The sequence below is a fragment of the Hemicordylus capensis genome, chromosome 4, assembly GCF_027244095.1.
Source record: "Hemicordylus capensis ecotype Gifberg chromosome 4, rHemCap1.1.pri, whole genome shotgun sequence".
Lineage (NCBI taxonomy): Eukaryota > Metazoa > Chordata > Lepidosauria > Squamata > Cordylidae > Hemicordylus > Hemicordylus capensis.
The window spans coordinates 275,098,343-275,111,114 of NC_069660.1; the positions used below are offsets into that span (position 1 = coordinate 275,098,343).

Consider the following 12,772-nt stretch of genomic DNA (forward strand, 5'->3'; position numbering starts at 1 on the left):
ACTGATCTAAAATGTAGGCGATCATATACATCACATCTGAAACATATATAATAGGAATTCTGTATGTTCTTTAGATATATTACAAGGCAAATAATTTATTTCTTATGTCTCTGAAAACCACAGGAAATGTGAAAGATAGATAGTTACTTGTGCACATTTAACACAGCAAAATATCTAATGACATTAAGTGCGGTATTGTCATGAGTGAGTTTTGCTTCAATAATTGCAGAGATCATCAGCACTGTGTAAAATTCACAGCACTTTCTTTCTATACAGTTGCTCCATCCTTATTTCCATATCAATAATTAGTGTTTGACAAAGAATGTTACTAAACCTTTCTAGGCACAATAGACAGGTTTAGTCACAATAGAAATCTAGATGACTGATCTGACTGTGCAGAGGATCTAGGCCAATTATTTTAGAGTAAACTCACAGGAGTTCTCTCTCATACAAATACATACTACTACCTGGCCAAAATAATGCACCTTTCATCTTATACTTTTTGGGGGGCACCATATCCTTGCAACCTTTGTTTGCCTTGCTGGTTTATATTTTAATATAATTATTAAAATTTTATATATTTTATATTTTATGGTTTTTGTATTTTAATTTGAGTTCTTACATTTCCCCCAGTGCTCTTCTTCCAAGAGCTCAGGATAATATACAGGATGCCACCTCCAGAAACATTTTATAATCACAGTTACTCTATGAAATAGTTAGACTGAAAAATGACTGGTCCAAGGTTATCTTGAGAACTTCATGGCTGTGCAGATAATTGTACCCCAGTCTCACTGATCTAATTCCAAAATTCTAGCCATTCTAGCACATTCAGAGTCCTGCTAGTAAATAGGAAAGTACAGGGTCTTGTGGCAGCATGTATGAATTGTCTTCTTTTCTAAGCAGGGTCTGCCCTAGTTTGCCATTTGAATGGGAGACTACATGTCAGCACTATAAGATATTTCCCTTTGGGGATGGGACTGCTCTTGGAAAAGCATCTGCATACTTGCATGCACAAGGTTCCAACTTTCCTCCCTAGCATCTCCAAGATAGGGCTGAGAGAGACTCCTGACTCCTGCCTTGGAGAAGCCGTTGCTAGTCTGTGTGTAGACAATACTGAGCTAGATGAACCAATGGTCTGATACAGTATAAGGCAGCTTCCTATGTTCCTAAAGTACCACAAAAGTAGCAGATGCCATTCCATGGCTATTTCAATGCCACTCCAAGACACTGGCAATTTTTACCCATGTTGTTGGTGTGTTTTGTAATGCATGCAACGCTTGGTGCATTAGGGGATGTGTCACTTGAATGAACTACACCATTCGCCCTAACTATGTGGGTGGGAGTTGCAGCCACACTGTCTCTGCAGATAAAATATGAAGTGGAACTCACTCTTCTCCATATGTATAAATAAAGGAAAATAAGAAAACAGGGCATTGATACTGGAAAAAACAAAAAGATTGAAGCTAAGTTCATGGAATAGATTTTACCTTCCTCTAACAGCAGTTGAAGGTGCTATAGTAATGTGAGATGCTGCTATTGATGGACTACTGGAATATTTCTGGCTCAATCTCTCTCTGACACCTGGATATCTAAAAAGCTTCTGTTAAGCATTGAGTTATAGTTAGAAAGCAGTGGGTTATTTGTAGAATCAAGCTGTGCTTGTTTAGGTTCTATTGAAACAAAATTAACATCAGTATGTTTCCAAATTGCAAACTGTGAGTCAGCTCAGCTATTCAGTGAAGTATGGCAGTCATTCAAGTTACAAAAAATAAAATAAAATCTAATTCAGATGTCATTGCTGTGAAGCTTGGATTTTTATGTATAGTTGACTATACAGGATGCTTTCTCATGATTATATATCCAGATCTAGAGTCTTCATGATTGCGCGCGCACGCACACACACGCACACACACGTCATACTTAGGAAGCTGATCAAAATACACATCCCTTTGCCTGTGAGCATCTGCTCCCTCCTCCTTGAAAATGAAGGGCAGGCCCCTTTGTGCAGCTTTAGTGCTATATATTTTAGAGTGAAGCTGGCAGAATATACTGACTCCTTTTTTTCCTGCTGCGTAATTAACTGTTAAATAGTTGCTTTGAGGAAAAAACTTAATAAATTTGAGTCTCCTTAATTTGAACTCAATAAATAGATATGTGAATTAAAGTAACTAGAGTTTGTGAGACACCAGGTTCCCAGAACTTAGACTCTAAAGAATAAAATCACAGAGGTAGCCAGTTCCAAAATTGGAGAAGAGTGATAGGGCACCATCTACATGGATTTTATGTTGTACAACCTCCACTCTCACCAAAATGAATAAGAATTACATAAGAGCACAATCAAACTGAACTGTTTGCACTTTCTGCTTTTACAAATATTAGCTACTGAAGGCTTTTCAAACATTCACTAAATGTTGCTATGCGACAATACAGAAGATCACTAAAATGTGCAAGGCTGCAGTTTAGAATTGAGCAAACTACTTGGTCACACACTGCTTGGAGAACACAGTTCTAAACACCTATAATTTGAAGCACTGTGTATTTTAATGTTGTGAAGAAGAGGCTGAGCAAAGAATTAATTTAAGAATCTTTAGTTTATAAAAATTCTAGAATAATTCTATCTATACCCAATTTTAGTCATGGTCAACATCGAATATTTATTTAAAATATTTATAACCCATCCTGTCAGTGCACTACTGCCTGGAGTGGCTTACAACATTAATAAAATAAATACAATATAAGATTAAAAAAACAATAATGTTAAAAAGTTAAAAGACCAAACTAAAACCACAATTAAAATAACATATTTTAAAACTGAAATTAAAAGTTATCAGTAAAAAGCTAAACACTACGTGTGTGTGTGTGTGTGTGTGTATTTAACAAACACTGATAACCTGCCTTGACCTCGTCCATGAACTTAAGGTGGCATACAGGGGGTTATCAATGGACCCAAGCAGACCTGGACCTGGACCTGCTTACCTTTAGCAAGGTAGCTATACCATGTGCCCGTAAACTGCCCTGGGAAATGTAACATCATACAATGCAGCTTTTCAGATGCTACTGCCAAAGCAGGGATGCACAACTCAAATACCCTAGTGGGCTGGAACCAACCACAGCACAGTGTTCAAGGGCAAAGGTCAATTTTCAGCATATTATTAAATTAAAATATTTAATTATTAGTTATATCCACAATTATTAATTACATGTGGATCTCCTCCTCTTGTCAAGGAACCGACACTTTTACCCAAGGATAGTGGACAGAAAATAGGCCCCGTCCCTGCTCAGTCCGTGGGGCACCTGGAGTGTATGCCAGCCCCAAACAAATATCATGTCCTCTTCTTTCCTAAAGTGCTATTTCTTTCGGGTTGCAATCCTAGGCATGCTTATGGAGGAGTAACCCTCACAACTTACTCCTGCAGGGTATTCTTGTTGTTGCTTCAGGATATTCCTATATGTGGGCCAGCAAAAAGATTCTGGATCTGAAAGTTACCGACCGGCCGACATCCCCATTTATCATGTTGGGAAGAAGCATCCCCACTGTGGAGAACTTCCTGATCTACACGGTGCTTACTGTGCATGGGAGTGGGTTGGTTTTCCATTTATTTCCCCTTCCCTTCATGTGCTGTGCACCACCTGAATATATGTCCCTGTGGGAGGTGCAGCCCTCAGGGAAATATTTTCAGGTGGCGCAGGGCATTTCCATGAGGAGAGATTGGCAAAAACTGTCTCCCTTGTGTGATAATCGCTACAGAGCGCAGGAAGCTCTCCACAGTGGGGGTGCTTCTTTCCAGTGCACAGATGCACAGTTAACGGGGATACTGGCCTCTGTTTGTTGATCTGTTCAAAAAACACATTTTTCTGGGGGAAGGGACAGGTAAGACAGGCATATTTTTGGTAACTTTATGTACAGAGGTCCTAAACACAAATCAGATTCCAAACCTCTTGAATAGGAACACACGAGCAGAACAAGAATGTGGATTTTTTTTTAATGTAAGAAGCACTGAAAAAAATTTTTTTTTTTAAACCCAGTCTTCCTTGAAAACAGCCACAGTACTGAAAACAGGGTTAAGAATTCAAATGCACATAAGCCTTTATTCCTCTAGATCAGGGTTTCCCAACTTTAGGTCCTCAGATGCTGCTGGGCAACAATCTCCATCTTAAGAACATGGAAAGCAGCCTTTTACCAAATCAAACCATTGGTCCATCTAGCTCAGAAATCATCTACACGGACTGGCAGTGGTTCTCCAAGGCTTCAGACAGGCGTCTTTCCCAGTCCTACCTGGATATGCCAGGGATTGAACTTGGGACCTTCTGCATGCAAAGAAGATGCTGGGGATAATGGGAGTTGCAGTCCAACAATATCTGTGTATCCAAGGTGGGAACATCTGCTCTCGATTATGGCTCTTTTATAACATTAAGATAACGAGTAAAGAATCATACACAGAACAGCCGCAGAACGGACAGATTTCACACCCATGAAATTTGCCATTTGCAACTCAAGGTAGAAAACTAAATTGTCTCCCTCTTGTGTGCTTTGTATTGCTCTAGCCAACACAAATGCATATTCCGACGACTGGATTAATCTGTTTGTTTTTCACATTCTCCATCACTACAGTTATCTTCGCTTTAAAGCAGCTCAAAAGTGCAAGGGAAAGAACAAAGCGAAGCCAAACATATAAGCTAGATGTGCTACCAATTCTTCATTTCATTTAGTTAACACAAAATGAAATTGAAATTAATGGGATTTTGTTTTTCTGCTACTTTTATTTGTAGCATATTTATTTATTTATTGAATTTATATACCACCTAACATTGAAATCTCTAGGTGAAATCTCATATGTTATGCTTATGTCTGGCAGGATCCATCCCAATATCTGCAACATGTATGCAAAAACCCATGAAAACCCAATACATGAAACAAGTATACATTTCTTATTTTGTGGGACAAACAGAATTACCACCCTGACCCTAATCCTTTTTAGTAAAACAAGGTTGCAAACACTCTCTAATGCCACCTAGTGGCTCTGTTGTGAACATGCTATCATATCACCAATATCTATCTACAGCATTTCTCATGGTGGTATTGTGTTGGTTGCACAGAAAGAAACAAATAGGTTATGGCTACAAAATAGATAAGTTTAGGTGCATCTAAAACCCACAGGATTCAATAAGTTTAAGCACACAATTATGTACTTTAGTTCCCTTTAAGTAAATCAAAACTACTACTACTACTAATATACCACTTTTCAACTAGAAAGTGATCAAAGTTTACATAGACAATAATGATAATGATAAGTTGTTTCCTGTCTCCAAAGGACTTGTGGTCTAAGATGCCCCTTAAGCCAAGGAGCTAAGGGGAAAAATGGATTGTGCATGTTAATATATCCAGACAGGTTTTCCTAACAGGTTACTTCTAAATCAGAGACAGTTCTAAAACTAGCAATAATTTTAAAACACTCTCATTTTTTAAAATTCATTCCTCATAGGTTCTGTTTGTATGTAATCACATTTTCTATCAAGTTCCCTGCTATGCTGACATCCGCAGTTGAGAAAACAGTCTTATTTCTATTCAGCCACACATACACACCTACATTTAAAATAGCAAATAGTCAAGCAAAAAATAGGTTTTGCGTAGGAGTGTTAAAAGACACATCACTGATTCTAGAGACTCTTTTATCTGTGGGCTTATCTATGATCACCATCAAGTGTGGTACAGCAGACAGAGTACTGGAACTGCATGGATCTGTGAGACATCTGCTAAGCCATGGACTGACTTAAGCTGGGTTGCATGGTGGTACTGTCACCATATTTTTAAAGCCTTTTTTCTCTGCTGCTAAGAAATTTGTCAGGAAAGTGGACAAACAACAAAAGACCATGCAAAATAGAGGAGTTCTGTGTCTAAAATGGCTTAACACTTTCTCAGCCAGTGTAAAACTTGGACTATACATGCAGCAGTAAGTTAGAGAAAAACAAAAACAAAATTACAAGCAGGTCTGGCATTGGAATTAAATCAGATCTGAAAGCTTAATACAACTGTATTAGATCAGAGGTTCCCATCCTGTGGTAGGGGTGTGCACAGAACTGGCTGGCCTGGTTCAGTTCGAGTGTGAAATGCACTCCAACTAGACCAGACCAGTTCGGTCTGGCCCCCCTTCGAACCCCCCCCCCGGGTTCGGTCCACTGTGCATGCTAATAATTCGCAAACTGGCAGGGGCGTTCAGTCCCAGTCTGTATGGAATCGGGGGGGGGGTTCAGTTTGACCCCGAACCACTGAACCCCCAAACCAGTTTGCACATCCCTAAGCTGTGGTACTCCAGATGTTGCTGAACTACAAATCCCATCATCCCCAGCTATAATTTGTTGGGATAATGGGAGCTGTAGTTCAGCAACATCTGGAGTACCACAGGTTGGAAACTTCTGTATTAGACAACCATTAATACAACTGTCCGATTGGGTTGCTTGAGTAAATCAGAGATAGGTGGTGCTTTTCTCAAAGTTTCCTTGCACTGGTGAGGGAGTTGGGGCACCAAAATCAATTTCTTAACTTGGCTGGACTGTCATTACAAATTGTCACAACTGACTAGTGCTTCACACTAGTCATGATTAAACAAACAAAAATCTCTCCCTTCACCATACACAATTTAGAACACGTCCTTTGTTTTCTGAACATTTACACAAAATTCCAGGTGGCTGGGGTTCAACTGGCCCCCTAATTAATCGTGGTCTCTGTTTTGAACATCTATGGGTATTCTGTATCCTTAAGCATCACTGAAAATACGATGCTATAATAAAGGAAAATAAAGGAAATAGCCATTAATGCTTTATTATGCATTAATGCATTGCTTTAATATGCAATGGCCTATTGAACAACATTATATATTCATATTGAAAATACACTTATCTTTCTTATGCCTTCACCTCCCTTTCTTCCTTATTTCACTTGCACATTTCATGAAAAGTTTTCTAATGGTTGCCACGGCACCAAGCAATTAGTGAAGAGTATCAGGATATCAAATTATAATGCTTTTCATGGACATACTTATTACAGAGTAGACTGGGGAGAATTCCAGCTCTAGCCAGCACCACAACTCCAACAATTTCCACATTAAGATTCGAAATCAGCTCATGACCAGAACAAAATCATGGGTGCCAAGCACTTCAGACTCTGGGGAACGTTAATATTCCCAGAGCTTGTTTGTCTAGTCAATGACTAGTTTCCATTCCATTCCCAGTGCTTGTGCTTACTTCAAAAAAGTAGCCCACCACTTAAGGACATTAAGCAGAATGTCTTCCAGGAATGCAAATACACTTACAGGAAACATCTTTATGAGTCGTTTGCCAATGCCCCAAGGCAAGCATTAAGAGATGAGGGAAGACAGAAGGGAGGGAGAACCAATACACAATTCTACTACAAATTATGCTGGAACCAGGACAGAGATCCTAATGAAAAACTTAAGCTGTAAGAAAGAGAGATAAAAAGAAAGTATCTAGAGAATTGTGAAGTCTTATATTCAAAACAGAGAACATGGTAGACTTCAAATATATATTTTGGAGGGGTGTGCACAAATGGTTTGAAACGAACCATTTCACCACAAACTGGGTCAGTTCGTCCAGCTCAATCGCGAACCAGATGGCCCTCATGGCCCTCACTGGTCCATGATTGAACCAAATCAAACTGAGTTTGATGTGAACAAGTTTGAAGGTTGAGCAGCTATGGCGGTGGCCATTGTGCCTGCTTGTTTACTAGTTTTTCTCCCTGGCTGAATGGTTTTCTGCCACTGCCTTCCAAATGGCTTGCAATCTCCTTTCCTCTGGTTAGTTTGCTATCATTCCAAATCAAGTGTTGTCAGGACAACTCTGTCCCCATTGCCTGGGGAGGGACAAGGGAGTGGGGAGCAAAAAGGAGAGGAGAGCTGGTCTTGTGGTAGCAAGCATGACTCGTCCCCCTAGCTAAGCAGGGTCCACCCTGGTTGCATTTGAATGGGAGACTGGATGTGTGAGCACTGTAAGATATTTCCCCTCAGGGGATGGAGCTGCTCTGGGAAGAGCAGCAGGTTCCAAATTCTGTCCCTGGCTTCTCCAAGATAGGGCTGAGAGAGATTCCTGCCTGTAACCTTGGAGAAGCCACTGCCAGTCTGTGTAGACAATACTAAGCTAGATAGACCAATGGTCTGACTCAGTATACGGCAGCTTCCTATGAGCTTCAAGGTATATTTAAAGCCCAGGCAGACAATGCCTGGCTTTACTCTGCCTCTGGAGGAAGAGAACCGGCTTGCCTGGCTGGGCCTGCCATGTTCTCTGTCTGCTGCTGGAGAGAGAGAAAGAGATAGACAAGAGGCTTATCTGTCTCTCTCAATTGTCCTTTTCTTTTGCAGTACCACCTGTTTTTTGTTTTCCTAAGTGACCAGCACTCCAGTGAATTTAACTGGTTGCTGTCCCTGCCCTCCCCCATCCCAATTCGTCTCTAATTTTGGTTGGGTGGGTGACCCTCCTGCCAGCCCCATTGGCCCTCCTCCCGGCTGCTGAGTGCCAGTGCGTGCTCAGCCCGATTGCCTGGAGCTCCTGGTCAGACGTCTTCTGCAGCTGAATACACCAAAAGAAGAAGACATCGGATTGGTGACCCACACACACACACACCAAACCCCCTTGACTGGGGGGTGGGGGCAGGGTAGAGCTCTTTCTTTTAAATAGGGCCTAGTTTGGGGAATGGGATTTAGGTAGGGCTTCCTTCAGTTGGATTCATCCTCCAAAACTGATGTGAGTGTTAAGACCTGGAGCTACAGGAACAGCATGTCTTTCTCTAGCACCATTAAATGACTTGCATCATCCACAATTTACAAAACCTTTTAAAAAATAATTCAGGATGATGTTCTATTGTGGCACATAGGTCTATCTATCTATCTATCTATCTATCACACAATCACACATATAAATTTTACTATCCTTTTTGTTACCACTATTCAGCCTTATTTAAGATTTCTTTCCTTCATGAGCTGAGCTTCGGGGGGGGGGGGGCATTTTAAAATCTTGTCTCTGGGCCCACTCCAACCTTGCTACGCCCCTGGGGTTGACCTACTAACCCAGAAAAAATTCAAAAATTCATTAAAAATCTAAACAAAACACAGATGGCTGAAACATTTCATCAAAACAGTGGTCGAATCGGCTGTTTTGAAGGAACAAAATGCAAAACATTTCTAGTGTTTCAGCCATAAGGAACAATAGGGAACAATGGGTAAACTCAAAACACCCCATTGTTCCCCATGGGCAGCTCCTAGGACACCAAAGTGAGTTGGGTGGTAGAGCATGATGGGTGCTACCTACCCACAAAAGAAATGGGCAAGCAGGTGATTTTAAACAAATTTTTAACTGTTCCCCAGATCCCCTATGGGATCCAATCGAGGTATTGGGGAAAGGTTAAAAATTTGTTTTAACTTGCCTGCTGGCCTATTTCTTTTGTGGGTTGGGTGGTAGGTAGCACCCATCATCACCTACCACCCAACCTGCTTTGGAGTCCCCAAGAGTTACCCAATGGGAATAATGGGATGGTTCCAGTTCCCCATTATTCCCTATGGGTGAACCAATTTGAACTGGTACGAGTTAGTCTGCTGAACAGACCAGATCAGACCAGCTGGTCATTCATCAGGTTCGAATTCACACACCCCTAATATTCTGTTACCATTTCTAGAAAAGAGCTGACAAGGATTTTCCATTCTACAGTCTACTCATACTTGGTTTCATGCCAATGCTTCAAATTCTATCAAGTAACATTTATGGAAGACAACAGTTTGGAAAATGTGGCTCATATGAACCATGAAGAAAAACAAAACAGTCCACACTTTTAAATCAAACCCCAATTTGATTTGTAATTAGAACCACTTGTGAATGGATGGGCATTTGCAGTGTTATGATACCTGCATATTACTTCATAGTAATTCGTATTCTTTGACTATGCCATGGAATTGTGTTCAGCTTTATCAAACTAAATAAAGCACATCCTTAGTACAAATGCGCCTGTTTCTAATTTCCTTTTCTACACTGCTAGCTTTTAAGATGTTTGATTTTTAAATTTAAAATATGAACTGCTTTGAGAACACGTCTGTATTTAAAAGGCTATTAAATTACTGGTGACATGAGGCGCAACATCTTAGTGATGCTGCAAACCGCACCAGAGCAAATGTGCATGCATAAGGCAGTCCCATCCCTACTGAGGACAAGAAGCTGCACAAGCCAGGCTGCCACCGCTACGCCCATTGGGAGCATGGCAGCCACTGTGGCAGTGCTGCTTGTGCAACCACCTTTCCACCACAGTGTCAGGCTGCCTTACGTGTCTACAGCAGCCCCAGTTGCAATTCTCAGCATCAAGGAGACAGTGTGAGTCACGTCAACCACTGTAAGTAGAAGATAAATGCACACAAATTACAATTTTCCTTTTTGTACAGGCTGACCTGTACTAAGCTGAGCCATTAGTGACCAAGTCTAAGCCATTAGTGACCAACTCCTTGGTCACTCAGACCAAGTCTGAGCCATTAGTGACCAAGGCCTCCTTTAACCGATGGTGGCACAGATCTTTTTCAGCCCCACTACCAGAGATCCTTTAAACTGGGGACATGAGGAGTGAACCAGGGACCTTATGAATGCAAACTACATATGCTACTATGCGTACGGTAGGGATGTGCACGGAACTGGCGGGGGCTGGTTCGAAGGCGGGAGGCATACCTTTAAGGGTGGGGGAGGCTGCCCATAACCCTCCCGCCGCATTTTCCCCACCTGCGCTCCATTCAAAACGTGTCCATCGGGGCAGCAGCATACCTCTCTGCTGCCCCAGTGTCCTCCTTGGCCGGAAGTACCCGGATGTACCTGGCACGTGTGGTACGCTGCCGCCCCGATGGGCACTTTTTGAATGGAGCACCAGTGGGGGAAATGCGGTGGGAGGGGTAAGGACACCCTCCCACACTCTTAAAGGTATGCCCTCCGCCTTCGAACCAGTCAAACTGGCTGTTGTTCAAACCAGTTCCAAGGCCCATAAAGGGCCTCCAAACCGGTTCTGTGCATTTCCCTAGTGTACGGAAAATGGCGGATGAACTATAAGTAGTCCTGTCAATTAATCTTTATGCTGAAAAAGGTGATGACAAGCCTGGATGGTGCTGTTCCCAACTGTTGCTGTAGGAAGGGCCAAAAAGCAAAGGAAAGCAAAAATCAAACCCCAAGTCTACAAAACCAAGCCAAATTTTTTAAAATCACATCAGTAACGCCGTATCAGCGTGAAGGCTACAGCTAAAGCACCTTTGTGGGGTGGGAGGGAGAGCAAGGGGCCGAAATGCCTCCATGCGGAGTGCAAATGGCACTCCATGGGAAATGAAAAGGGGGTGAAGCATGCAAACCCAGGGCCAGGAAGGCCCAACGGCGCTGTCACCACTCCTCTTCCGCTGCCTCTGTTCCTTCCAGGCCCTCTCGACCACGTGGAGCCTATTGTTGGTTGGAGGGTCCAGCTGAGCTGCTGCTGCACCTCCTTCCCTCACCACCTGTGAAATGGCAATAAATTATTACCATATTTTCTGGCAGAAAGGCCGCAGCGCATACGATTTTAAAAGTTACTTTAAGGCACCTCCGCTGTAAAGGCCTTTCTACCAGAAAATACGGTAATAATTTATTGCCATTTCACAGATGGGAAAACTGCAGCTGAGAGGAAAAGCTTGCCAAAGGCCGCCCAATGGGCACACGACTCAGCTAGGATTCCAAGGTCTATGAAAACTAACCATTAAACCCTTCCCCTTGCATTACCTCCCCAGACACTCAATATTTGTAGGCAACACTTTATAGTCGAGACAAGAATTCCAACACAGTTGGCTAGGGAACACTAACAACTTTTGACCCTCTTGCCTAGTTTTCAGGTCTTCTTACCTTGCAGGAGGTACATCAATATTTGAAGATACAACTTTGCGTTTCTGCTCAAGAAGGCAGATGGAACGAGTGCTTTCTTTTTCTTGCTCATGGGCTCTGGCAGGTTTTTTGGTGTCTGCTGTTTTTGAATCATCCTCCTTCGTAGCCAATGGAAAGAATTGCTGGTCTGAGTGTTTTTGATTCAGATCACTTTTTAGGTCCTCCTGCTGAAACGCTGTGAAGGTCATTTCACGCTTTATGCTGGTTGCCTGCAAAATTAAAAAGCGATTATTAGATTTCTTGCAATTCATTTGAAAAAAGGGGCAGACATAGCCTCCAGGCATACCATCCTATTTAGCAGTTCTGAGTCACATTACTACCACTTTGCTTTACAGGCATCAGAAACCTCTTCATTTTCTGTCCTAGAGATATTTGCTAATAGTTAGGGTACCCTCTTCAGAGTATGCAGATAGGTACTCTCAGTGAGCACATGTTGGCTTTTCTGTGGAACCTTTTCCTCTATTCTTCAGCATATTTCCCATGTTTCAAATGTGTACTAATGCATAATCAGGTTTGTGGTTTTTAAATTGTGTGTGTATCTGGAACCATGAGGTCTAAAACCTTGTTTTTCTTCAATGAAATACGAGATTCAATTTAGAAGTGAGTGATTTTGTCTGCTTTGCAGGTTATTGTAATACACAGGGGTGAAATATCATTTATCCACATGGAAAGGACACAACTTCCCAGCACTTCTTCCCAAATGTTAATGGGGCTGATAGGGCTCTGGTTCTCTTTATGGGCCCAATGACATTGAGGAACAGGCAGCATTGTGCAGAAGTGAGCAGTGGAAATGGTCTCTTCTGCATGGTATCAGGGAGGCTCTGAAGATCTCATT

At 41.9% G+C, this 12,772-nt stretch overlaps 1 protein-coding gene across 1 annotated transcript in view; it reads right to left on the bottom strand.

The window, feature by feature from the left end:
- ZNF704 (zinc finger protein 704) overlaps positions 1 to 12,772 on the bottom strand; it is a 73,531-nt gene that overhangs the window by 47,386 nt on the left and 13,373 nt on the right. Inside the window, exon 2 of the mRNA XM_053246429.1 lies at positions 11,899 to 12,146. Coding sequence (XP_053102404.1) covers positions 11,899 to 12,146 — 248 coding nt within the window. The remainder of the gene's footprint in view (positions 1 to 11,898; positions 12,147 to 12,772) is intronic.